Genomic DNA, 26,815 nt, shown 5'->3' with positions numbered 1-26,815 from the left:
ACGGTGGGACCGGACCGGGACCGGGACCAGGCGCTTTGTTCTGCCTCCGCCGCGGAGACAATCGCTGGCGGCCCCGGCGCTCCGGCTGCCGGGCGGGACGGCACGGCACGACACGGGACGGGACGGGACGGGACCGGGCGCTCACGGTGCCGCTGCAGGGCAGACCCGCCGAGAGGAGGGCGCTCAGCGGAACCGAGGAGGCGCCGGGCGGGGGCTGCGAGCCCGGGCGGAGCGGGGAGCGGGGCTGGCAGAACGCCGGCACCGAGACCGCCCGGTGCTGGACGTCCGGGAGCGCCGGGGACGGGGACAGGGAGCGGCAGCGGCCGCTGGGCCCGGCGGCCGGGGAGCCCCGGGAGGCCGGAGCTCGGGGGAGAACGAGCCCCAAGAGCCGGGGGCTGCAGTGTACAGGGAGCAGGCGAGGCCCCGCAGCGCCTTGGCGGTGGGCGCAGTCTGGCCGGGGCCAATGCAGCGGGGATGTCCCGAGACAGGGACTGTGGGAATTGGCTCCGGCGCGGAAATATTTCATTAGACTTTCCTTTGTGAGGGATGCGTTCTGAGAGACAGGAGAGCCCGCGAGGAGCCCCAGTGTGACACAAAAATGGGATTCACAAGGATGCAGTAGGGATTTGACTGCACAGTAGAAAAGGAGTGCCACCGCCGTTCTGCCTGCTCGGGGCCGTGTCAGAGGGTCATGAGGATGTGTGGCCGGGCTGGGAGCAAGCAGAAGGGTACCGGTCCTGCAGGCCCAGGTGGGAGATGGGAGGAGAGCCGGGAGGCACGGAGGTGGCTGTAGGTAGTGGTAGGTTGAGTAGAGGATGGAAGTGAGTTGTTAACCCAAGGCTGCACTGCAGGCAAGTCGAGGCTGTGCATGGTTTCGAGGGCAGATCATCTGAAACTAGAGAGAGAGAATCTCTGCGAATGTACAGGAGGAAAGCATATTTCATGTCAGTGACCAGTGCTCAGCAAAGATTAAACAGGCTTCCTCTTCTGGACTGGAGTCTCAAAAACATCATTACATGAGCCATGGCCTCTCATGTCAGACCTAGGTTATGGCATCAGCAGCATCTGCAGCTTTCATGGAGCCTTCGCACAGCAAGCACTCTGACATCTGTTTGTGGCATGCACAGTGGGTGCCGTCGTTCCAGCTCCTCTGCTGGGGCTGCTGGGAGCCCACTTCCCCTTTCTCGTGGCTGACAGAAGGCACAAGCTGCTGCTGGCAAGGGTGCACACAGTGGTCCCAATGTAATTCCATATCTTTTTTCTTTCAAAATATCACGCATCTGCTACGTGTAGGCTGGGCTCTCCTGCCCCAGCCTGCCAGCTCTAGGCTTAGATGGATGTTGCAGCTCGCTCCATTTTAGCTGCCCTTCCTGTCAACCTCCTCACCATGGCTCTGGACCTCAAAGACCTATGTGAAGAGATTCTCATCCTGGCAGTTTTCTTCAGAGACTCCTGCTGCTGTTCTTCCTTCACAAGGGTGCCTGGTGGTGGGAGGGACAGAGAGGGAGCGGGGCAGTGTGGCTCACGTTACACAGCCCGGCCAAGCCAGCCCTGCACTGAGCTCTCTGCTAACTGAAAGCAGCTGTTCGGATTTTGTGACTCTGCATCCACTGAGGTCACTGCTGTTTCGCTCTGACCCAAACCTGCAGACCTCATTGTAACAGGGGTCTGCTGGTACCAAGGATGGCTGGTACCTCCAGCTGGTGCAGTCTAGTAATGTTCAGTTCCACCTTTTGCTGAAAGATAGGCTTGCTGTGAAACTACTCAGTCGCATCCAGGGAGGATGGAACTGAAGAAGCTTATACAGGCTTTCATCACCAGTTTTCCAGCCCAGGGACCCTAATTTTTGTTCCATGGTTGTGCTAGTGCTCTTAGTTGCTCTTCACACTCCCCAGATTTGCTTTTCAAGTCCCTCTTCTCCCCTCCAGCAGCCCATAAAGCCTCACTGGCTTCTCAAGGCAGCATTACTAATGGAACCAGGTGGGCTTTTCCCCATGTCTATGCCCTGATTTCTTCCAGACACTACCCAAGAACTGTTATCTCTATCCTGTCCTTAGTCACTGAGGTTGCCCCAGGGAATTCTGGCCCTCTACTTGTTTATTTCTACAATTTCTTTCTTCTTTTTTTTTTTTTTTTTTTTTTTTTTTATTTTTTTTTTTTTTTTTTTTTGTCTAAGCTCCTACCAAGGCTTTAAACTCTGCCTGGGCCCTTCCCATGACCTGAGCATCTGAAGCACCATTAGAATGGTGCAATCTAATCACATAAGCTACCTCAGACCCCATTCCTCCAGCACTGCATGTTCTGGGGGTAGGTAGTTATCCCTCCATCTGGGGAATTAAAACTAGCTCCAACAGAGAGGCAGATCTGTCTAGGACCACTGAGTTCGTGCAGATTCCCAAATCACAGCACACAAAAGTATTTCTTTTGACTTCAGGTCCTAGGACACTGTGAAGGTTCTCACCTGCTGGGTGCAAGAAGAGCATGTGGATTTACCTCAGACTGTGTGGATAGGCCTCAGACCAGATGCCCACTGAAGTAAACATTTTTTTACGAGTAGAAAATACTTTCAAATTATTTTGTTTCTGTCACTTACCCAGGATTTACACAGGAAAAATAAAAAATCTAGACAGCTGATCCGAGGTGGGAAAGGGAACCCAAGAATACCATCACGTGCCCTGGAAAGGGTTAACAGCGCCGTGGAGTTCTTTGGTCAAGGGCTGATATTCTTAGTCCCCAAACTAGGCATTGCCAGCCACCTCCATCCCCCAAGACAGGGAGGTTCTTGCTCCCGCATCTGACATGAGCGGCTCCTGAGTGTGGTTATGGGCCCAGCAGCAAACGCTTTCAAGAGAGTCCAAGTGTGAGCTCATGCTGCCGCCATCCCCGCAGACCGCGGAGCCTCGTTCGCTGGGGCCGAGCGGGTGCTGGGGTCGGTGCTGCTCGGCAGCCCCGTGTGCGCTGTTCCCGGCGCTGTCGGGAGGGCAGGGCAGGGCAGGGCAGGGCTGGGCTGGCAGCCGCGGGCACGGCGCTCCGGACCGGCGGCTCTGCCGTGTCCGGCTGCAGCGCTGCAGGAGCTGCGGCTGGCTGCGGCCCTCCCCCACTGCTGCAATGAAATGCAGTTACGGGGAAAGGGAGGGAAGGAGCCGGAGCCAGCAAGGAGCAGCGAGAAGGAGACAAAGGAGGGGAGTGAGCGGCGGAGGGTGTGGGACGGAGCAGCTGGCAGCTCCGAGGGAGTCGCTGCGTTCCTACGGCACCGCCACCGCCCTCCATGGTACCGGCTTGGGGCACCACACATCTCCGTGCCAGCCCAAACAATGAGCACGGTCTGCTTCTATCCCGGGCATTCCCAGCTGTGGGCACATCCTTTGCAATACATCCTTTTTGATTTATTGTTCACTGGATGGAAGCCCACTCCAGTTCTGTGCTCCTTCCCAGGGACACCAGATTTGCACTTCATGGGTTTTTGGCACCTACGTCCCTGAGGTCCTGAAAGGCACACTGCTGGGGAGAGAGGGGGGTGGGGGCTAGGGTCTCAACCAGTGACTGGCTGAGCTATCTTGTAATTTGAGACCAGCTTTTTTCAGGGTGGAGAGATGCAAGGCTGCTGTTTGCCCAAAAACCTCTGTCCTCTTGCAGACAGGCTCCGAACCTCTCAGGAAGCATTCAGCTGTTAAAGACACAGGGGCATGCTGCTCTGGGGCAGCTGATGCCAGTACTGCCAGGTGGGCAGTGGTTGGAAAGAGCTCTTGAGGATGTAGGAAGCCCCTCTGTGACAGGGTCCTAGCTGCTCACCTCTGTGCACTGTCAGTGTGAGCTGCTTCCAGGTGCTGTCCCAGGCTTTTGTTCTGGGCAGGCTCTGACACATACTGTCATATTTGCTTCTTGTGAGGGACAGGCGTTATGTAGTGATCAGGCAGCAGGTACCTGGCAGGCCTTCCCTCTCCAGGCTGTTTTCTGTCCTTCCTTTGCTCCCTCTTAACCAGTATCCTCTGGTCTGCATTCCAGGCGGGATTAAAGCGAACTCTGCAAAGGAGATCAAGCCACCCTCTGCTCTGCTAGTTGCCAGCCATGGAGCAAATGAAGAGGTCAACAATGCTTCTGCTGGAGCTGCTTATTCTTGGGGGCCTGAGAGCAGGGATGGGCTCTGCTGTCCTGGGCACCCTGGATCTACAAATAGATGAGGAGCAGCCAGCTGGCACCATCATTGGGGACATCAGTGCTGGCCTACCCCCTGAAACTAGTGCCTACATGTATTTCATCTCAGCACAGGAGGGCAGTGGCGTCTCCACTGACTTGGGGATAGATGAGAATACAGGGATCATCAAAACAGCTCGTGTCCTGGACCGGGAGACTCGGGACCACTATAGCTTCATTGCTGTCACCCCAGAGGGCATCACGGTAGAAGTGAACATCCAAGTGAATGACATCAATGACCATGCCCCAGCATTTCCCAAACAGCACAGCACCTTTCAGATCCCAGAGCACACCCCCATTGGCAGCAGGTTTCCCTTGGACCCGGCCTTTGATGCTGACAGTGGCCTCCTGAACACACAAGGCTACATGATTAAGGGAGGGAATGTGGGGCAGGCCTTCCGCCTGGAAACGCGTCGAGGGCCCAACGGGATCCTGTATTTGGACCTGGTGGTCAGCAACGTTCTGGATCGGGAGAACCGTTCATCGTACTCACTGCTGCTGGAAGCCTACGATGGGGGTTCTCCGCCCCGGAGCACCCAGATGACACTGGATGTGTCCATTCAGGACATCAACGACAATGCCCCCAGCTTCAACCAGAGCCGCTATCATACGCTCATTTCAGAGAATCTGAAACCTGGCAGCAGCATCCTGCAGGTCTTTGCCTCTGACGCAGATGAAGGTGACAATGGGGATGTGATTTACGAGATCAACCGACGGCAGAGCGATCCTGACCAGTACTTCACCATTGATGCCCGGACTGGAGTCATCAAGCTCAACAAGGGTCTGGACTATGAAGTGAGGAAGGTGCATGAGCTGGTGGTGCAGGCAAGGGATAAGGCTGTCCATCCTGAGGTCACCACAGCCTTTGTCACTATCCATGTGCGTGACTACAATGACAACCAGCCCACCATGACCATCATCTTTCTGAGTGAGGATGGCTCCCCACAGATCTCCGAGGGAGCCCAGCCCGGACAGTATGTGGCACGCATCTCTGTTTCTGATCCCGACTATGGAGAGTATTCCAATGTCAATGTCACACTGGAGGGAGGAGATGGCAAGTTTGCCCTCACTACCAAGGACAACATAATCTATCTGATCTGTGTGGACCAACTTCTGGATCGGGAAGAAAGAGACTCCTATGATCTGCGGGTGACAGCTACTGACTCAGGAACACCCCCACTCCGGGCAGAATCAGCCTTTGTGCTGCAGGTGATGGATGTTAATGACAATCCCCCGCTCTTTGACCAGCAGGAGTACAAGCAGAGCATCCCTGAGGTGGTGTACCCAGGCAGCTTTGTCCTGCAGGTGACAGCTCGTGACAAGGACCAGGGTCCCAATGGGGAGGTGCGGTACAGCATTCTGCATGGCCGCGACACCCACTCCAGCTGGTTTACCATTGACCCTGCCACTGGCATCATCACCACTGCTGCCCCACTGGATTATGAAAAGGATCCTCAGCCTCAGCTCACTGTGCTGGCCACAGACCGGGGAACCCCTGCCCTCTCTTCCTCAGCTGTGGTGCACGTGGCCTTGCAGGATGTCAATGACAATGAGCCAGTGTTCAGGAGTAACTTCTACAACGTGTCCCTGAAGGAGAACACCCCTGTTGGGACCTGCTTCTTGCAGGTAGGTACAGATATTGAGGCCGGAGCTCAGCAGGGGCACAGCCAGGGCTGGGGTGGGAGACCTGCAGGGTGTTTGGTGCAGGTGTCATGGCTTTGGTGGGCAGTGTTTGCAGCAGGAATGCCGGAGCAGAGATCCCCACCCTTGGTGTGAGTCCGGAACGGGGCCAAGTCATGTACATCCTTTCTGTGTGCAAGCAGTGGGCAATGCCACTGCCATTGGGCACACCACAAGGCTGCCCATCCTGCAGAGCATGGTGAGAGCCTCTGTTGAGGTGGGTCCTGCTCTGCCAGGCCTTGCTTGCATCAGTGTGGAGCTACCTTTCAGCGAGGACACTCAAAGCGGGGCTAAGCAATGTGATACTGCCTCTGGGAAACTGCCTCTAGCCAGGCTTCGAACTTCCCTCTCTTCATGTGGGGTCGTTAGCCCAAGTTCATCAGTGTTGGTAAGGCTGGTTGTGAGCATTAGCATTAATTATGGTAACGAACTAATGAGCTGAGACACGTGCTGCTGCACCAGCCTTTATGCAGCAAGGGGTCGCAGCTGGGGCTGGAGAGCTGCTGGGCCTCCAAAAGCTCTGTGCTGAGTTAGTGATGCCATTGGGACTCTGTGTGGTCTGTGTTCCCTGTGTTCAGTGTTTCTGCTGCAGCTCAGGTCCCGGAGTCCTGGTTCCTGGGACAGGTGATGCCACCTGCCTGAGTTGGGGTGAGGGCAGGTGTGGGGGTGCAGTGAGGCACTGCCAACCATGGCAGCATCCAGGCTGTCTGTTGGGACAAGCACCAGTGGCACTGGGGGCACTTCCTTGCTGGAGGTGTAGGGCATGAGGATGTCTGGCTGGGACCATGAGAAGCTCTGCAGCCAGATTGGTGAGAGGGGCCCAAGGGGACAGCAAGAACATAAATTCTGGGGTCCATAAGACAAGGCTGGAGGAGGTGCTATGACTTAGCCAAGAAAAAGGGTCCTAGGTCACCCTGGAGACCTAGAAAGAATGGTCGCTGGGTGCCCTGTGGGTACAATGCAGGGGCATGGGGGGTGTGAGTGTGGGCTGGGGAGGGTGGGCTGTGGGGGTATGTGTGTGCATGCAGGTGACTGATGGTGTGGGGTGGGAGTGCTGGAGTGGGGCTTGGGGAGTGAGTGCAGCGGATGGGGTAGGAGTGAGGCAGGAAGGAGGAACTGGGTGAAAGCAAGGGCCAGGTGTGGAATAGAGAAGGCATATGGAGCTGGGACAAGTGTAGGATGGCATAGGTCAGGGGGCTTGGGGACAGGTCAAGGAAGGATTAGAGGGAAGTATGGGCAGAAGGAGTGAGTGGGTGATGAGGAGGAAGATGTAGGTCAGGGGAGATTTTGGTTTGGTGTGTGCAGGGCAACACTACACACTGTCCCAGTGTGGGGTGGGTGGGGATGGGGCAGGGCTGGGGACAGAGATGGGGAAAGGGTCAGGGCTGGGGTGAGGGCCAGGGTCAGAGCAGAGATGCATGGCAGCCCCAGGCCTGTGCACAGCCCCCGAAGGGAGGCCCCCCTCTTTCCTTGTCCGTGCCTTCCTGCTCAGCGCTGCTCGCCGTGTGGGAAGGCGTTCTGGAAATGCAATCGGAGATGGCGGCTGGGCTCCTGGCTGCGGGTGTGGGGCCGGGCTGGAGGCAGAGCGCCCTGCAGAGGAGCCGCGGCTGTGGGGCGCACCCAGAAGAGTGCCCAGCGCATGGCTGCCTGGCTCTGCGCTGTGCAGGGACACGGCTGGCCTGGCAGCCGGCGGTGACCAAGGCTTGGCCGCGTTTCCATGGTCTTGGCTTAGTGCTGGTGTTTCGTTTGGAAACAGCGCGTCTGGGCTGAGCACAGGTAACTCCCGCGCGGCCTCGGCACAAAGCAAACAGCTCACACATCTGCTGCTGCTTCCTCTGAGCCAGGAAATGTGAGAGGATGGGAAAGGAGGCTGGCCAGGCCCATGGCTTGATCGAGGATGCAGCAGCAGCCAGCCAAGTCTGGGAGCTGGGCAGGGCCAGGTCAGGGAGCCCTGGGCTTGGAGCACAGCTGCCTGGCATGGCCACCCCTGTTGCCTCACACAGGAAGGGTTCAGAGGTGCTGCCAGGGCTCATGGTGGCCAGTGCCCAGCACTGTTCCCCAGGAAGTTACCCCTGTCCAGTATGCTGCCCCCAAAGCCCTTTTGTGCCATTGCTCCTGCTTGACTCCATCTCTCTATGGCTTCCAGGCGCTGGGGCTCACCCTGCCTCGGGACAGTAAAGCATTTCTGTCAAAGCCTAGGTTTGGTCCAGGCCTACATAATGGTCATGAGTACTCAGGTCATGGGCAGGCCCTGCCAGATGAGGTACAGGACACAGGACAGTCACTCGGGTCAGCACAGAACTCAGTGGGTTTGCTTCTTTGTCAGTCTGCCCCATTTTTAAGGAGAAAACCCCGGGAGGATGAGGCCTGTTTCTAGATAGTGATGTCTACTCTCCATGCACAGACAGAAAGGTGGGGAAGGAAGGAATCCCCGCGAGTGAGCAGGAGAGACCCGAACAATCGCTACAGACTATCTGCTCCCTTGCAGACTCATTTCTGTCTGCGGGACAGTCTTTGTGTCTGAGTATGAGCAGGGATGAGCAGAGCAGGTTGCTGGCCTGAGCTTCTGAGAAAGAAAAAGGAACTCATAACATCTTCTCTGTTTATTACTCATGTTTACTATGGGCCAGGTCCCACAGTAGCAGACTGAGCATGAAGCAAAGGAAATAGCAAACTCCCTGTTCAAATCTGAGATGAGAAAGAAACACTGGTGGAGACAGAGCCCAGGATAGCAGTGAACATGAGACCAGCAGAAAATGGAGCAGGAGACAGTCCCCAGCTGGCTGCCCTGCTCCTCTCTGCCTCCGTGAGCTGATGATGCAGAAGCTTTAGGGCACTGGACCCCGTTCCAATGCTGTGGTCCGTGATGTGAAGCACTGCTCTGGTATAAATTCACCCGGCTGGTTTAAATTTGCTTTAAACATTTGACTGTGTACCAGCACACTGCATGCACGGTAAGATAGTGTTTTTCTGGGCCTTTCTGACTCTTCATGCTAAATCAAGTATTGTCTGTGCTCTGGCAGAGAGAACTGTGAACCCCATGTGGTGAGCATGAGCTGATTGGACAGCAACCTGGATGACATGGAGTGGTGGATTATTGATTCTTGCATATATCCAGTATTGATGATTTTGGAACCAGGGTTCACATACTGCCTTTGCACCCATACACAAATGTTGGGGAACATCAGAAGTTAAAAGCTGACCAGCAGTGCACCTAGTGTAGAGTCTCTGTGGTTTTGAGGACAAGTCTGATGAGTTTTTGGTTTGTGGTTCATGGGACATTGATGGGCAATGCTACATGCATAGCACTGGCACAACCCCACGGGCCATGCCTCAGCGAGGAAGATTTGGGTGAAGAGCTGTAGGCTACACCAGGCCACATACACTGTGTTACCAAAGAGAGTCTGGAGGGCTGCTCCTGGTGCCTCGGCTGTGCAGGGACACGGAGCGTAGCCATGCATGGACCCTGGGGCAGCACGAGGACTAGTGCTCACCAACTGCGGGCAAGGAGAGTGCTGGGAGGGAGGCATTGCTGCATGCATTTGTGTTCTTAGGGCAAGGGATTTAGTGTCAACCTATTTTCACAGACCTTTGCACAACATAGAGCAGGCCTCCCCCTCCTTGGAAACAGGAAGACAAGCTTTCCAGAGCGAGATGGGGACACGCCTGGGAGCGTGCTGGGGGGCAAGAACAAGGGAGGGGGATTATCATGGTCCTGAGGAGCAGGCTGCCATGTGGAGGGATCTGGGGGTACACAGGAGTGTGGGCATGGGGGAGATGCTGGTACATGGGGAGGTTGTGGGGGGAGGTGAGTGCTGTTGTTACCGCCAGAAGAGCTGCATTTGTTCCAAATTCCTGTGAAAGTTATTTCCTTGCGCTGCCAGCAGCCTCCTCCTGGGCTTGGCACAGCAGCCAGCGCCATGATTAATTCAAGTAGCATTTCCCCTGGAGCTGCAGCAGCTTTTCCACTGCAGCTGAGAGGCCCCAGCCCCTCGCGCTGCTCTCCCCCCATCCTCTGCTCCTCCTCCCAACCCCCTCGAACAGCTCCCTCCTTCCTCCGTGCAATCCCCAGCCTCCTCACAGCTGCCCCTTTTCCCTTACCTCTGCTTCGGCTCTAGGCCCCACAGAACTCCTTTTCCTACCGCTGCCCTTGCTCACACAGCTCACTCATCCATGTCCACCCACAGCCCCACCCACACATGCAGCCCTCCAAAGGGCCAGTCCTTCTGCCCCCCTCCTGTGGCCCCACTCACCAGCATGCTCCCCCCCTGGACCCCAGTTTCTGCTCCCTCTTGTTCTCCCCACACCCCTCAGTCAGTGCCAGCCGCAGTTGTCTTCTCCCCCAGGACCCTTGCCACTGTGACCCAGGGCAGCTCTCCTCCACCTGCATAGCCCTTGGGACATGCCAGCCTCTCCGTGCTCCCTGTAGAATCCCAGAATGGTTTTACGTGGGAAGGGACCTTAAAGATCATCCAGTTACAACCCCCTGCCGTGGGCAGGGGCACCTTCCACTAGACCAGCCCTGGCCTTGGACACTTCCAGGGGTGGAGCAGCCACAGCTGCTCTGGGCACCCTGTGCCAAGGCCTCGCCACCCTCACAGGGATGAACTCCCTTCCCAATATGCCATCTAACCTGGTCCTCTGGCCGTGTGAAGCCATTCCCCCTTGCCCTGTCAGTCCAGGCCCATATCCAAAGTCCCTCCAGCTCTCTTGGAGCCCCTTTAGGCACTGGAAGAGAGACTCAAGGTTTCCCTGGAGCCTTTTTGGAGTTGAACACCCCTATCTCGCCCAGCCTGCCTCCAGAGCATCTTCATGTCCTCCTGATGTTGGGGGCCCCATCCTGACCTTGCTCTCTAGGCTCACCCTGCCTGGCATGCTCAATCTTGTGCTGACCCCAGCCCAGTCTCTCCTGCACATCTTGTTGATCTGTGTCCCATCTTTTTGTATAGACCTTCTCTGAGCGCTCTCTGCCTGAGCTCCATATGGCTGAAACCTAGCCCCACACTCTGGTTTGGGTTCATTCTGGTTTCAGTGCCTCCCAGGGTCCTGCCATTTCTGCCCTGTGCTGTGGCTGCCCCATTCAAGCCCCCCACTTTCAGCACTCTTCCAGCTCTTGCACCTTCTATGGGCTCCCTATGCCCCATAGCTCCTGGCTGCAGATGCCATTTCACTAGCAAGGACACCTGGGAACCCAGATGCAGAACCTCACTCCTTGTCCATCTGTGCCCTGGTCTGTCCCTGTGCTTGGAGGCTCCTGGGCTCCCAGAAGGGTGCTGGGCACTCCCAGGCTCCCTCACCTCTTGCCCAGCCCTACCATCACATCCTGCCTCCCTGCCAGTATCTGTGGTTAACCCACTGCCCCTCACCCTTTGAACCCAAGGCTTTAGCCCATCTCAGGGCAGCCCCTGCTCCCCATGCCCAGCTACACGTGTTTCTGGCAGCCCTGTGTCTGTCACAGAATCACAGAAGGGTGGGAAGGGACCTTGGAGCTCATCTCGTTCCACGCTCTGCCATGGGAAGGGACACCTTCCACTGGACCAGGCTGCTCCAAGCCCTCTCCACCCTGGCCTTGGATGCCAGGGCTGGGGCAGCCACAGCTGCTCTGGGCAGGGTGGAGGCTTGGCTGTGGGACCACCAGCCGGACTCCTGCCGGTGCCTGGGGCCTTGGGGACGCAGCGGTGCGAGGCAGCAGTGCCGGCAGCTGCGCTGGGGCTCCCTGGACAGGGGGCTCTGGTAGCCATGGGCTCTGACCCTCGCCTTGGCCACGTGTGCTGGACTGTCGCTGGGCCAAACCCTGACCCTGCTCCCTCCCCTGAGACCTGAGTGTGCTGGAGGCTGAGACAAAGCCCTGGAGACAGGAACGGCTCCTGAAATAGCTGTGTGGCTGCTCCCTGGCCACTTTTAGCTGGTCAGTGGCTGTGCCAGGGCTGGGAGGGCAGGACGCTGGCACGCACTCAGGCGCAGGGAGCCGTGCGTGGGATCGCTGACCACACTGGCGCCAGCCTCCCCTCCTCTCCCACCAAGAGCCGTCACTCAGAGGGGCGGGAGCCCCAGAGCCAGATGTTTGCCAAAGCCACAGCACAACATGTGCGCAGCAGAGCCCCAGCCATGGCCAGGCTCCAGATGAGTTCCCTGCCTGCTGACTGCGCTGGCTGGAGTGGGGAGGATGGCTGAGGAATGGAGCCCGAGCTGCTGAGCAGTGCTCCATCACTTCACAGCACTGTGGGCTGGGTGGGGGCACGGGTAGGCAGGAGATGTGTATGAGGGGCTCTGGTGATGTGCTTGAGATGGCTCTATGGGAAGGGGTAGCTTTGACTTCCACAGGGTGAATGACCTTGTTGTGGGGCTGTACTTCATCCATCCCCATCTCTGGGAAATGTAGGAAGTCTGTTGTGCCTTGGCCCCACTTGTTCCTCCTGTCTTGCTGGGGTACTGGGAGGAGGGTGTGAAATTGCAAGGTCTTGATACCCATCACTGCCCTCCCATCTCTCCATGCAGTGGGGAGAGGCACACTTGGCCGCTTCCTTTTCAAAGTCTGGTGCTCTGGTTTCTTGCTGCCTAACCCTGAGTCATCTTGCTGTTCTCCTTTGTTGTCCTCTTTTGCTCCGTGGTGGCCACAGTGCTGCCGCTGCATGCTCTTCTGCCCAGCTGCAAGGCACTCCAGCAAAGCCTTCTCTCCACACTGCGGGCAAGGAGGGGCAGGTAGCAGATGCTACTGCCCGGTGTGGTTAAGGCTGCTCTGCAGGGACGGGGAGCAGATCAGCTCTCTTGGGGCAATTTGAGCTCAATGAAGAACTGGGGTGTTCAGGAGGTCTTTGGATGGAAAACACAGAATGGTTGAGTTTGGAAAGGACCTCTTGAGATAGTCTAGTACAACCCCCCCATGCACAAGCAGCACCATCCAGAGTTGGTTGCCTTGGACATCCCCACTTTCCTGGGAAGCCTCATAAAGGAAAAGTGCTTCCTGATCTTCAGAGGGAGTCTCCTGTGTTCCAGTGTATGCCCATGACCTCTGATCCTGACACTGAGCACAGCTGGGAGGAGCCTGGATCCATCCTCTTGTTGCCCTCTTTCCTGTATGAATGATACCCCTTCTCCAGGCTGAACCACCCCAGCTCCCTCAGTCTTTTGTCACAGGAGAGGTGCTCCAGTCCCTTCATCATCTTTATGGCCCTTCACTGGACTCTCTCCAGTATGACCATCTTCTATACTGGGGAGCCAGTACTGTACTGTATGAGTACTGAGGAATACTGAACTGTACACAGCTCCAGCTGTGGCCTCACCACTGCTGAGGAGAGGGGCAGGATCCTCTTCTTGACCTGCTGGCCACACTCCCCCTGATGCTGCCCAGAACACCATTCTCCTTCCTTGCAGCAAAGGCACATTGCTGTCTCATCTTCAGCTGGGCACCCATGGGAACCTGGACGGCCTCTCTGCCGAGCTGCTCTCCACTGGTGCAACCCCAGCATCTACTGCTGCAGGTGATTGTTTCTTCCCTGGGACAGAACTTTGCACTGTCCCTTATGAACTTCAGCAGGCCTCTTGTCCCTCCCTGCAGCCTCTCAAGGTCGCTTCAGATGCAGTGTGACCCTCTGGCAAATCAGCCACTCCTCCCAGTTTGGGGTCATCAGCAAACGTGCTCGGGGTACACACTGCACCATCAAACAGGTCATTAATGAAGATTCCAAACAGGACTGGAGGCAGGATTGACCCCTAGGGTACACTGCTAGCTACTGGCCTGCAGGTAGGTATTGTGCCCCTTCCCACCACTCTCTGGAAAGGAGGCATTCAGCTGGTTTTCAGCTGAATGGGGATCTCATGGGAGAGAGTGTCAAAGAATTTAGTGCACTTCAGGTTGACAGTATCCACTCCTTTTCTGTCATCCACCAGGCCAGTCATTTATCAAGTGGATCAAGCATGATTTGTTCTTAGGGGAAGCTGTGCTCACCACTCCTGATGATTTTCTTGTCCTTCCCCTGCATAAAAATTGTTTCCAGGAGTAGCTGCTCCATCGTTTTTCCAGGGATCAAGGTGACGCTGATTGTTTTGTAGCTACCTGGGTCCTCCTGCCTTACTCTTGGAGATGGGAGATATATACCTTCCCACAGTCTTCAGGCTGACTCACCAAACATGATGATTGAGCAAAGATTATTGTGAAGGGCCTGGCAGTGATGTCTTGCACCCTGTTCTCTGAGATCTGAGCCTCCTGGAGACCCATCTTACTGGTAGAGAGTAAGGGAAAGAGGGCATTAGGTACCCCAGTCTTTTACATGTCCTATGTCACCAGGTTTCCTTCAGCTGTGGGCCTACATTTTACCCAGCCTTCCTTTTGTCACCAATGTACTTACAGAAGCCCTTCTTGTTGACTTTGACATCCCTTGCCAGATTCAAATCCAGCTGGGGACTGGATGCCAACAGCTGTGTTCCCATGCAGTTACACTGATCAGTGAATGATTTCAGCAGAAGGTAGCCCAGATGTGTTCCCCGAACCCTGCCATGGTAGCAGCCTCTTCTACACCTATGCACAAAATCTTCAAAACACAACATCACGGTCATCCCTGGGTTCCTTAACACATCCTTTGGTCTCAAGGGCATATGCCTTTTCATAGGCATCCATCGTCTGACAGAAAAGAGGTGTTTCTTCTGTCACTTTCATCCAGACCCTTTCCCTCACTGTGGCCGCCAGGCAGAGCCCTGCTCATGAACCTCTCCTCAGAGCCTGTCTCCCAACCTGTCTTTCACCTGCCTGATTGCCCAGTCCTCCAAACTGAACATCCTGCCTTGGATATGAGGACAGTGGGAGAAGATGTCAAAATCCTTCCTAAAGTCAAGGCAATTGTCACCCACAGCTGTCAGCCCTTTGATCCCGGATCCCATCACCACAGAGAGCAAACAGGATGGTCAATCCATGATGCCTCTTTCCTTCCAGGATCTTTCATGTGGCCTAAAACATGCTAGAAGACTCACTCCATGATTCTCCTAGGGCCCAAAGTGTGGCTGTGGTAGACCCTCAGATGATCTTTTTGGCCTTTGTTGAAGGTGGGATGTGAGACTTGCATTCCTCCAGGTGTCAGGGATCTCCCCTGGTTTGCCCCCACATGTGAAGAGCAGCCCTACAAATCCATTTCTGTCAGCATCCGTTGATGCAGCCTGTTGAGTCCCACGGATTCACAGGGATCAATCTTTTCAAAGAAATACTGACTCTCTCTTCACCCCTCTCTGGAGGCTTTCTGAAGCCTTTTGAACAGCATGGAGGCCTGGGAGGCTGGTGGAGACCAAGGTGGAGGAGGCACTGAGTGTCCCAGTCTCAGGTGTGCCTGCTGCTGCTGAATCCACACTCAGAAATGGGCCCTTCTTCAGGCCTCCACTGCCAGCACAGTGCAGAGGCTCTTCTTGGCACGCTCAGGCTTGAACTTTGACTTTGCTGACACACTCCTGACATGCCTGGCAATGTTTATAGATTCCTACTATGTGTCTTGCCTCTATGCCCATCTCAAAGGATTGTGGAATGGTTTGGGTTGGAAGGAACCTTAAATATCATCTCCTTCTACCTCCCTGCCGTGAGTAGGAACACCTTCCATTAGACTGGGTTGTTCCAAGCCCTGTCCAACCTGGTCTTGACACTCCCAGGGATCTAGGGGCAGCCACAGCTTCTCTGGACACCCTGTGCAAGGGCCTCATCACTCTCACAGGGAAAAATTCCTTCCCAGTATCCAATCTAAACCTACTCACTGTCAGTGTGAAGCAGTTCTCCCCTGTCCTGTTTTTGAGGCCCTTTTAAATAGCCTCTCCATCTCATTGGCTCCCTTCAGGTACTGAAAGGCCCCAGTTAGGTCACTCCAGAGCCTTCTCCTCTGCAGGCTGAACAGTCCCAGTTCTCTTAGCATATACCACTTTTGCAGGGCAGCTTAGCCTGGAGGCCCCTGCTTAGCCCAGGCCATCTGCTGAGGTCTCTGTGTTTTCCTGAGCACTGGGATGGGCTGTTCTGGAGTGTGCTGTCCTGAAGGCTTGCCAGCTTTCCTGAGCTGCCTTGGCCTTCAGTGCTGCCTCCCATGAGATCCCTTCCATCGACCAGTTCCCTATAAAAGCTGAAGTCTGTCTTGCAATCCAGAGTCTGTACTCAGCTTCTCCTCTTCCTCACTCCCTTTAGTATCCTGAGTCTGCTGCTTCATGGCCACTGCAGTCGCAGCTACTGCCAACTGCCACATCCCCACTTAGTAGTCCCTTCTAGGGAACAGCAGATCCAGCTGCTGGATGATGGCAGGGGACACTGGAATTCTTGCAGGGACACTGGAATTCTTTACGAAACATGGGTCTGTGATCCTAGCTTCCACAGGTACTGCTGCTTCCTTGGCAGCTTCAGGTCAGGAATCTCCTGGCAGAGCATTGATATCCTTGTGCTTAAAGCCTTCAGTGGCTGTGCAGGCTCTGTTCAGAAGTCAGAGGTGAGAGGGCAGGGGGGCTCCATTCAGGCTCAGAGCTCTGGCTCCGGCTCCCACACATTCGAGCAGCAGGACTGGCACAGCCCCAATGGAGAGTTTCCTGGGCAGTTCCACAGGCAGCTTGACCCCGTTTCCCTCTATTTTTCAGGCAAACATCAGGAGTCTCATGAGTGAGCTGCAGTAAAACCAGCTGTGGATCCAAGATTTGGGGCGGATGCTAAATACAGAGCCTGGGGCTGCCCTGCATTAGCTTCTAGCAAAGTTCCTGGAAAAATGTTCATGCTTGGTTTAAAAATTTCCAGAAGTGGTGAACTCACCGCAGGCCTTAATGAGCCCTTTTGGTGGCTAATTGCCCTCACAGCTAAAAATGTGTCCCTGTCTCAAACTGCGTGTGCTCTGAGTCTGCAGCAGTGCATGCCAGCTGAAATGAGGTGGTTGCCATACCTGGTGTGTCTGGTGGTCCCTCTGATGTCTCTCAGGAGTCCCCAGGAGGCATCACCCAGCTGCAGCAGTGATCCTGCTGTCCCCAGATCTCGTGTTAGGCCCTACTGAGTGTGGGCTGCCCACAGGCAGCCAGCCCCATCCCATGGGATTCACACATGGGATATCAGCAGTCTGCAGGCAGGGAGCTGGGACTGGGGTGCACGCAGTGGCAGAGCACAAAGTGTCCAGTGGCCCCGAACTCAGCCAACATTGTCACCTGGTCCAGCAGGCTGTGGCTGTTCCTGTGGCTTCTCTCTAGGCAGGGTGTGGGTACAGGGCTGTATCCCGGGCAGGCAGAGGCACACAGGGTGTGGGTACAGGGCTGTATCCCAGGCAGGGCAGAGGCACAGGGTGTGGGTACAGGGCTGTATCCCAGGCAGGGCAGAGGCACAGGGTGTGGGTACAGGGCTGTATCCCAGGCACAGCAGAGGCACACAGGGTGTGGGTACAGGTTGTACCCCATTAATGACGCGCAGCATGGAGCCACTGTACTGGTAACCTGTGCAGGAGCTCCAGTGATGTCAGCAGAGTCAGATTTGTGCTTTCTGCTGGGGCAGTAGGGAGGGGGATGGTGAGCTCTAGGTAGGTCCAGTTTCCCAAAGTGCCTCCTGACCCAGTTCTGTCACAGCACCTGTGTTTCCAAGTGCTCTGCAGCTGGAGTGGGGAGGGGGGATGCTGTTCCGTGGTGCTTCTTCTGGCAGCTGCTGCAAAGTTGGGGAGCAGCTCCTCTGCACAGGAGCTTAGTGCTCACTGGAGATGTGGTCTCAGTTTCTCCCGGCAGGCAGCCCCTCAGACCACAGGCAGCAGGGCTGCTGGGGGTGTTGCAGGTGCTGTGTCCCGTTCCTGCTCAGGACAGGGTGGTGCCACCCCTGCCCGCTGACTCTTCCCTGCAGGCCCAGCCGTCCTGTGTCCCCCTACCCTGGCTCCTCCATCCCCGGTGAGCGGGCTCGCAGCCCCCAGCCGGGCCCTCGGCTTGGCTTGGCGCGGCGTTCCTGCGCTCCTCGTGCGGAGCCGAGGCCCCATGGCTGCTGCGGGGAGGAGCTGTGGCTGACGAGGCCTGAACTCCACTTCACCCGGGCCTGGCCCAGCTGCCTTCCCCCAGCTCTGTCCCCCAGCTTTGTTCTCCATGGAGCTCCCAGCTGGTGGAGGAGCTGTGGGCAGGGATATGGAGTCAGGAGTCGGTTTCTGCTGACCTGAGCTCTGTAGGAGCCCGAAGGAGGAGCTGGGGAGGGCAAGCCGGGAGCAGCATTCCTCCTCCTGCCACGTCTGTCACAGTGGGTGCAGTTCTTGTGCTACAGGCAACATGAGACAGGACTGTCACAGGGCAGTGCCACCCTCCATCCTCATGCCCCGTGTCTGGGGCTGCTAGACACAGAGCCCTGAGAGCAAGACATAGCCAGGGCCATGGTGACAGGGGGGTGACTTTCTTCCTGTCCTATCCTGAGTGTCTTTGCAGAAAAGAAGGAATAGAGTTGCAGGGGCTGCTTCTGCTGCAGTGCTGCATGTCCTGCAGAAGAAGCAGTGGCTGGTCTGGGACAAGAGCCACATTTGCTGTCACACTGCATTGTGATGGCCAGCTCTGAGGGTGGCATGGTGGCTGTGGCCATGGAGCAGAAGGTGGCACTGGGGTGCGGTGGTGGTGCTGGGCTGGGTCTGGCTGGTTCTGTTCTGTTCAGGTGGTGCCTTCCCTCACACAGGTGACAGCCACAGACGCAGACAGTGGTGCATTTGGCTCCCTTTCCTACTCCATTGGCTCTGGCATCGGCAGCGTCATCCCCACCCAGTTCAGCATTGACAAGCACTCAGGGCAGCTGTGCACGGTGCAGCCCCTGGACCGTGATGAGGGCACGTCTGCCTACGACTTCACCATCACTGCTGTGGATGGGGTGAGTGCTCGCGAGGCTGCGCACACAGCGCTGCTGAGCCAGCACTGTGCCGGGGCTGCTGCTGTCCTTGCGCTGTCTCTGATCTGGTGCCTCCTCAGGGCGGCCTGAACTCCATGGTGTATGTGAAGGTGTTCCTGGAGGACACGAATGACAACCGGCCGGTGTTCTACCCGCTGGAGTACGCTGCCAGCATCAGCACCCAGAGCATGCCAGGGACAGCCGTGCTGCGTGTCACTGCCCATGACAAGGACGAGGGGCTGAATGGGAGGGTGACATACCGCATCGTCCTGGGAAACTCGCCCCCACTCTTCTCCCTCAACAAGGACACAGGTGAGATCTCAGGCAGCCAGGGCAGGCAGCAGTTGGAGCCCTGTGACATGGGAGGAATCAAAACCAGCCTGAGTGTCATTGCTTGGCCACCTCAGCAGTGCAGTCTGTCTCCAGAGTATGTCTGTTCCTCTCCCTGCCACATCTTTCCCTGATAAGCTTCCTTAACCTCTGGTGACCCCTTCCCAGACTCAGTCCCTGACTCCATGTTCTGTTCTTCATTTGTCCTGTCTTGCTTTTTCTTCCCATTCCCCATCTCCGACTCACTGTGCCCTTCCTTTTGTGTGCTGATCCACAGCTGTATGATCAGGCTGTATTCTGGTTCCTTTCTTGTCCCTGCCAGTCTCCTCTTCTCCATCTCAGTTAACTCTCCTCTATAACTCTGTCACTCTTGATCTCACTGTTCTCATTGTCTGCATCTGCTTGAAACCAGAACAGTTTCTGGTGGGGAAGTGGGTGTAGGGGTATGTGATGCCAGGGACTCTCAGCAGGACAGAAAGGCGCATTGGGGAATCTGCACACTGGTTCTCAATTCCCAGCAGATGACTGGGAAGATGACAAGCCCTACCAGCCCTCCTAATGCAGGGCCACCTCCTTTGTAAGGCCTATCAACTATGGTCCCTCACTTCTATATCCCCTCCCAGATCCTCTCTGCCAGCCCAGGGCCTGCTTGCTGTGTTATGACACTCACCCTGTGCCCCAGATTGGAAGCTCTCTCCCCACCTTTCCCTCTCCCAAGACCTGCCTTCTGGCTCATGTCCCACAGCCTGTACCACCGCTAAACTCAGAGTTGGGTGTAAGACAAAGTGTGGAGGATTTGGGGAGGCTTTCCTGGGAGAGCTCCACTCATTCACTCTAGCTCCTCCGTGCTGAGCTCCCACTGTGATGCACGTTGTTTCCTATCCCTTCTGGTCTGCCTTTTCCATCTTATCGTTTGACCTGTCCCCTGGTGCCAGGTGCCAGGGGTGCAGCACAATGCCGCATCAATGACTTTCTTCCTCAGGTGTCATTTCTCTGTCATGGTCTCTGAGTGGCAAAGCCAACACCCTGGTGCAGCTGGTGATCTCTGCTCAGGATGGGGGGGGCCTGCAGGCCCAGCCGAATGCCCGGGTAAACATCAGCATTGTGGAGGGCACAGTCTCACCCCCTGTCTTTGAGCAAGCTCAGTACTTCTTCAGCGTGCCTGAGGACATGCCACAGGGTGCCAGTGTGGGAGCTGTCCAAGCCCAGAACCCGCCAGGTATGGCCTTGTCCCTTTTGCATGTTGCCACTTTCCCTGTACCCATGCCATCCTTGAGGTCCGGCATCCACCACACTTCCTCATGGAGTGGCCCTGCTCTGAGAGCTCCACGCACTCACACCTGAACATGTACCCAGCTCAGCACCTGTGCTCACACAAGTGTGTAAGCACACCTGGACGTCTGGGCACCCCTTGGACCACAGCTTCCTGACCGTGGGGCTGAGGCAGTAAGCTGGATGGCAACTCATTCCTTCTGTCTCCGTCCTCTTGCCCACAGGTCATGCTGACGACATCTTCTATTCCATCTCCTCGGGGGACCCTCATGGCTATTTCTCCATCGACTCTGCCTCGGGGCAGCTCCGCACCAGCCTGCCTCTGGATCACGAGTCCCAGGCAGTTCTCATCCTGGATGTCCAGGCCCGGAGCGGTTCACCCCCTGCCTACAGCAACACGCGTGTGAAGATCTCCGTGTCAGATGTGAACGATAACACGCCAGCATTCCCAACTCCCTCTGACTCCATCCTGCTGCCAGAGGCCACAGAACCTGGCACTACAGTCTACACCCTGCAGGCTGAGGACCGCGACAGTGGTGCCAATGGCCAGGTGACCTTTGAGCTGGTGTCGGGGGGTGAGGGCACCTTCGTCGTGGAGCGTGCCTCAGGGGCAGTGCGGCTCCTCGGGGCCCTGCAGTACGAGGCCACCTCAGCCTACAGCCTGGCCATCGTGGCCCGGGACGGTGGCATTCCCCAGCTCAGCTCCACCTTCACTCTGCTGGTGCACGTGCAAGCCGAGGACGACAACGGACCCATCTTTGACACTCTCACCTACCGTGTGGAGGTGCAGGAGGGTGTTCCCGTCTCCACCCGCTTCCTTCAGGTGAGGGCCCTGGCACACGATGTGGAGTCCACGGCCCTCACCTACCACCTGCGTGCAGATGGGGATGCTGCCAGCTTCGGCATTGTGCCCGAGAGCGGCTGGCTGTACGTCAAGAGTGCCCTGGACCGGGAGACGCGGGACCTGTACGTGCTGACGGTGCTGGCCTCGGTGGGAGGCACCGGGGCTGCGGCGGACACGCGGAAAACCGGCACCAGCACCGTGCGGATCAGCGTCACCGATGAGAACGACAACAGCCCTCGGCTGAGCGAGGAGCGGTACTTCTTCACCGTGTCTGAGAACCAGGCTCCTGGCAGCACTGTGGGAAGGGTGATGGCAAGCGACCGGGACGCCGGGCAGAACAGCCGGCTCACCTACCGCCTGCTCCAGCACGACCCCAACTTTCTTATCCACACACAGACAGGTGAGAGACTCCTGGCTTCCTAGGTGGGGCTGTCTGGTGAGAAAGCCCAGGACAGGGCAGCAGTGATGGCAGCCAGGCCAATGCAGCAGCAGAATATTCACCTTACTGCCCCCGCAGTGCTGGGCTCCAGCAACACACCTGAATAACACAGCTGAGCACAGGCTCTGCTCTAATGCAGCTTGTGGGCTGAGCTGTGTCCCTGCTTATCAGTGTTCTCACTTCTTGTGCCTGCCCCACTCCTGGAAGTATTCAAGGCCATGTTGGATAGGGCTTGGAGCAACCTGGGATAATGGAAGGTGTCCCTGCCCATGGCAGCAGGGTGGAACAAGATGGGCTTGAAGGTCCCTTCCAACCCAAACCCTTCTGGGATTCTCCCTCACAGGAGAGGTCAGCACCAAGCACAGCTTGGATCGGGAGCAGCAGTCCAACTTCCAGCTGCTGGTGATTGTGCAGGATGGGGGAGCACCGCCTCGCAGTGCCACCGGAACCATCTATGTCACTGTGCTGGATGAGAACGACAACGCTCCTGCTTTCCTCCATGTGGGCAGTGGTCAGGAGCTAACTGTGCAGGTAGGGGTGCAGCTGAAGCACCAATGGGGACTGGTGGCCTCTGGATGTGGGGGCAGGTGGTACTGCTGAGGAAAAGGGGGTGGGTAGGGGGACCCAGAAGAGCTTCAGGGTAGGAGATGAGCAGGCATGAGTTGGATCCATGCAGCAGCCAGGACAGTTTCATAAATTTGAGATGTGGCAGGAGGGGCATGTCCTTGAGCAGGGCAGAAATCCTGGTGCACAGAGCAGGCAGGGACTCTGGAGGGCTCTGGCACAATCAGGACTGGCCAGCAGGCAGAAGCTCTTGGCTCACACATGCCTGTAGGGAGGGACAGCAAAAGGAGCCCTGAACCTGACACAGGTTCAGAGTAGTGCCAGGGTGAACAGTGGTGAGCAGGGAGATGCACGAGGCTGTCATCCTCTGGGTGTGGGGATGTTGGCTACAGCCACTTGTCTTTCTGGGAGGTCAAGAAAACCTTGTCCAGCTGGGCTTGGCCTGCACAAGAGTTTTCTGTGAATCTGCTGAATCTGCCTGCCAAGCTTTCCTTGCACACTCTGGTGGCAGCAGTCACTGGGCACTGCACGTGCTGCAGACCCAGCTGCATGGGTACTGCTCAGGAGAACTGGGTGAGGACCAGCCCCCAGTGAGGGAGCCAGCTGAGGGGCCCTGGCAGCAGCAGAGCAGGATGGCAGCCAGGGCCCTGGCCTCACCTGCTCAGCACAGAGCCGGGGCAGCCCGCAGCTGGGCAGCCATGCCCTCTCTGCACATCCATTGCTGCACGTCAGGCTGTGTGCTTAAAGCCCCTGGCTCTGAGTGGTTCAAAAACACCACGATGGTGACAGCCACCCTCTGTCACATGTCCTGCCCGAGCTGGGCACCCCAGACAGGTCAGAGCAGACAGGACTGTGTTGGTAGCCACCTGGGTGACACGAGATCTGGGGGCACTCTGCAGCTCCAGACAGGCCTTCTGCTGGCAAAGCTGCTGGCAGGGCTTGGCCTGGGTCAGCACATCTCCCAGAGCCTAGAGGCGGTGAAGGGGGCACAGTAAGTCTTGCCCTCTCTCTGAGCAAGGCTCTGGGACCAGAGCAGGCCAGGGACTAGCCAGCCACAGCATGGCTGAGGCAGCACTGGATGGGCTCTGCGATACGGCATTGCTCCACCTGGCATCTGTGGGGAGCCCTTGTGGGGACACGTGTGACGCACCACACGCAGGATCTGCAGCTGATCCCAGTGACTGGGGGCACAAAGTGCTGAAAGGGGCCAGCTAGAGCTTGGGAGGGCTCTGCTCTTACAAAGAGACCATGAAAGCAGATGTGTCCTTCAGGGGACAGGACAGGGCTGAGAGGGGTTCAGAGTTCTGAGGGCAGGTAAATACTGCAGAAGCTCTGAGAAAACACCTCTTTGGGCACTTTGGTTTGGGCACCTCGGTTTGCAGGTGCTGGAAACAGAGCTAGAAAAGGGTAAAGTACCATAACAGCCCACTGTTATCCATGCTTTGGATGTAGAAGAGACTTGGAGGAAGTGAAAACTGGATGATAACATAAAGCTCCACGGTTTCTTGCAGACATGCTCAGGGTAGTGTTCATGTCAGGGCTCTTCAGGCAGAGCAGAGGAGGGCTCTCTGTCAGCACCTTCAAGCACCAGCTGCAGCGTGCTGAGATGAAGCACTGGTGATGTGCTGGCAGTACAGGGGGTGCTTGGAAAGGGTCTGCAGTGATGGATCCTCCCAGGGAATAATTGCTAGGAGAGGAGAGAGAGAGCAAAGGGAAGGAAGAGAGTGCCTGTTTTCACAGGGGTGTGCCCTGGGTGCTGCTGTTTTGCTGTATCCCCTCAAAGAGTGGTGGTTGATGTCACTGTTCTATTTACAGCATTCAAGGTGAGGGCTCCCTGAGAAGAACTGTAGAAGGATCATCTTCCACTGCTGGGTCAGGGAAGATGAGGGGATGTGAAATCACTGCTGCTAAGCAAGTTGCTGGAAAGCAACACAGATGGCACTGAGGGGTGGGCTCTGAACTGGCTGCTTCAGTTTGGGGAGAAGCCTGGAGCTTTGTGAATGTGCCACACCATGCTCAGGGCAGGCAAAAGAGCAAATCAAATGCTGAGTTTAATTAGAAAAGAAACAGAATGAAAGAAAATATCGTCACCCACAGCTCAGATTCTGCCCACACTCTGTCTGGTTCCATTCTCTAAGTGAGCAGAAGTGATAGAAACTGTTTAGAAAAGGATGTTAACAGGATCTCTGGCAGATAATGGTTCCAAGCAGAATAAAACATTCTCTGGCATGGACAAAGCTGCAGGAATATCAAAAAGGTGTGCACAGAGTCATGGAGAAATGAGAAGTTGCTTTTTTCATAATGTAAGGCTGGGCAGCTCCATAAGAACTGACCAGGCAGCAGGTTTAAAATAAACACTGGCAGCATTTCTTCATGCAGAATGTAATTAAATTGTGAAATCATTGTCCAGAGTTGCATGGGTTCAAAATTAGACTAATTCATGGACAGAAAAAAATCCATCAAAGGCTGATGAACACAAATATAATCTGTGGCTCAGGAAGTGTCTGAGCCACAGTGGGCTGGGAGCCGGGGAAGTTCACAGGAGGATTGTTCCATACGTACCAGCTTCTCACATTCCTGTACATGCACTGCCAGCCCTGCTGGAGCTGTGCTTGTGGCCAGAAGGGCTCTCTAAGCCTGGGACCAGCCTGGTGTTTGCAGCACTTCGGGGAGGTGGGCAGACCCAGATGTGTCCACAGGGCCACTGTCTTAGCAGTGTGCCCGGGCAAGCCCACTGCCATTGCTGCTTGTTCCTGTCTGTGTGACTGGACTGGCACTCGAACATGTGGGTGCTGCTCATGTAACCCCTCTGACATGTCTGCTTTTCCCAAAGAGCTCTGATTCCTCGTGGAAGGGAGAGTGTCCCTGCCTGCTGAGCAGGAGCCTCTCAAATCTGGGTTGAGGGCAGTGGGGGCAGATGTTGCCCTGACCTGTGGCAGGGAGAGGTTGGAAGGGGCCTCTGGAGCGTGGCCCCACATCGAGGTGTCCACGCAGACCTTCCTTTCATCAAGGGCCAGGCTATATTTAGGTCTGTTGCCTCCATCACTGCTGTGCAAGGCTGTTCCAGATTCCTTGATCTGGTACTAGAAAACATCTCTTCATTTCCAGCCTAAACTAATTTCTGACCATTTTATACTCATTTGTTCTTGTGCCAATATTGTGTTTTTGCTTAAAAAGCTGTCCTCTCTCCCTGGAATTTCCCTCCCTCTCCCAGTGTTTACAGAGCACAGTCCCAGCACTGCCTAGCCTGGCTGAACGAGTCCAGCTCCTCTGGTCTCCTCTCCCAGGGCTTCAGCACAGTGCCAGCAGCTTGGGCAATAGCTCTGGCCCTCACCTCTACCCAAAACCTGCATCCTCTTCTCCAGAGTCATGCTTGGATTCCACTTGTCCCTTTCCTAAAAATGCATTAAGTGGCACAGATCACCCTGCACAGCTGGGTCTGGGAGGGTGGTCTCTGCCACAGGATGTGCTGATGGGTTGGGAATGTGAGGTCTGTCCCCTTGAGGTGGGAATTTGACATCTGCCGGGGTGGGAGGAACAGCAGAGCCTGTGCCAAGTGGGAATCCTGTTCCACCAAAGAGTGTGTGCTGGAGGGGACAGGTCTGCAGCAGGGAGGGGATGTTTGCTCAGGAGGATTCCAAAACCTGACAGGTGCTGAGGGACGGTGATGGGGGTGCATCCAGTTCCATAGCTATCCAGTAAAGGTGTGCAGTGCTGTAATGTGTGGTCTCAGTAGCAAAGGAGGTAGCTTCCCTCAGGACAAGGAGCATATGTGATTGATGTCTCAATGGTCTTGTGCTGCACTGGCATAAATTAGGGGTCTAAAGTACCTACAGACAGGCAGTGCTACCCAGGAACAAAGGAGAGAAGTGAAAAGCCCCAGGCTGAGGTACCTGAGCCCCAGAAGATCTGCCAGGTGCACTTGCCGAGGTAAGAAACCTCCCTGGCTAACTGTGGGAACTGAGAAGATCCCTGGCTGTGGCCAGGGAGGCTGGCACTGGGCTGTCAGGGCTCACACATTGGCATTTCCAGCTGAAGGTGTCTGTTGGGGCAGGGAGGACCAGGACTGTTGTGGAGCTCTGCACTTAGCTGCCTGCAGAGGCTCTGGGTGTACCAGGGGTGAAGCAGTGCCCTCCTCCAGTGTGCCCCTACCTGCCGAGTGGGTTGTTAAATGGGACAGAAGGGGAGGAGGGCTGGTGAGGCAGAACCTCCCCTGGCCAGTTGCTGTGGGCTGCTCTGTGTTCCCAGCCTCAGGCACAGCATGTGGGTCCTGCAGTGAGTCTATGTTGTGGGTAAGGTGTAGGGCTGGTGCAGATGGTGCAGACCTCATGCCATGCTTGGGGGGCTGTGGGGCGATCTGAGAGGTTCCCTGTGCCACTCAACTACTCCCTGGGCCATGCTGCAGGTGCTGGAAGAGAAGCCATCAGGACTCCTGGTCGCCTCCCTGCAGGCCAAGGACCCTGACGAGGGGGAGAACGGGACCATCATCTACTCCCTGCTAGGTACGAGCTCCAGAGCTGGCAAACCCGTGCTGCTCTGCCCGGCAGCCCTCACCCAGGCGGAGGGGTGCCCACTGCCCGGGATCCCCACAGCACGCTCCCCTCCTTGGCACCTCCCCTGGCCCCGCTCTGCCATGCTGCCCCCAGCCACGCTCCCCTCTCTC

At 56.4% G+C, this 26,815-nt stretch overlaps 1 protein-coding gene across 1 annotated transcript in view; it reads left to right on the top strand.

Annotated features, from left to right (window-relative positions):
* DCHS1 (dachsous cadherin-related 1) overlaps positions 1-26,815 on the top strand; it is a 43,327-nt gene that overhangs the window by 171 nt on the left and 16,341 nt on the right. Inside the window, exons 2-8 of the mRNA XM_039704312.1 lie at positions 4,006-5,820; positions 18,497-18,685; positions 18,784-19,015; positions 20,016-20,252; positions 20,530-21,549; positions 21,932-22,119; positions 26,558-26,654. Coding sequence (XP_039560246.1) covers positions 4,069-5,820; positions 18,497-18,685; positions 18,784-19,015; positions 20,016-20,252; positions 20,530-21,549; positions 21,932-22,119; positions 26,558-26,654 — 3,715 coding nt within the window. The 5' untranslated portion in view covers positions 4,006-4,068. The remainder of the gene's footprint in view (positions 1-4,005; positions 5,821-18,496; positions 18,686-18,783; positions 19,016-20,015; positions 20,253-20,529; positions 21,550-21,931; positions 22,120-26,557; positions 26,655-26,815) is intronic.

The sequence above is a fragment of the Passer montanus genome, unplaced genomic scaffold (assembly GCF_014805655.1).
Source record: "Passer montanus isolate IOZ18808 unplaced genomic scaffold, ASM1480565v1 scaffold171, whole genome shotgun sequence".
Taxonomy (NCBI): Eukaryota; Metazoa; Chordata; class Aves; order Passeriformes; family Passeridae; genus Passer; species Passer montanus.
The sequence above is the reverse complement of the archived record's forward strand: the minus strand, read 5'-3'. Positions and strand labels throughout refer to the sequence as shown.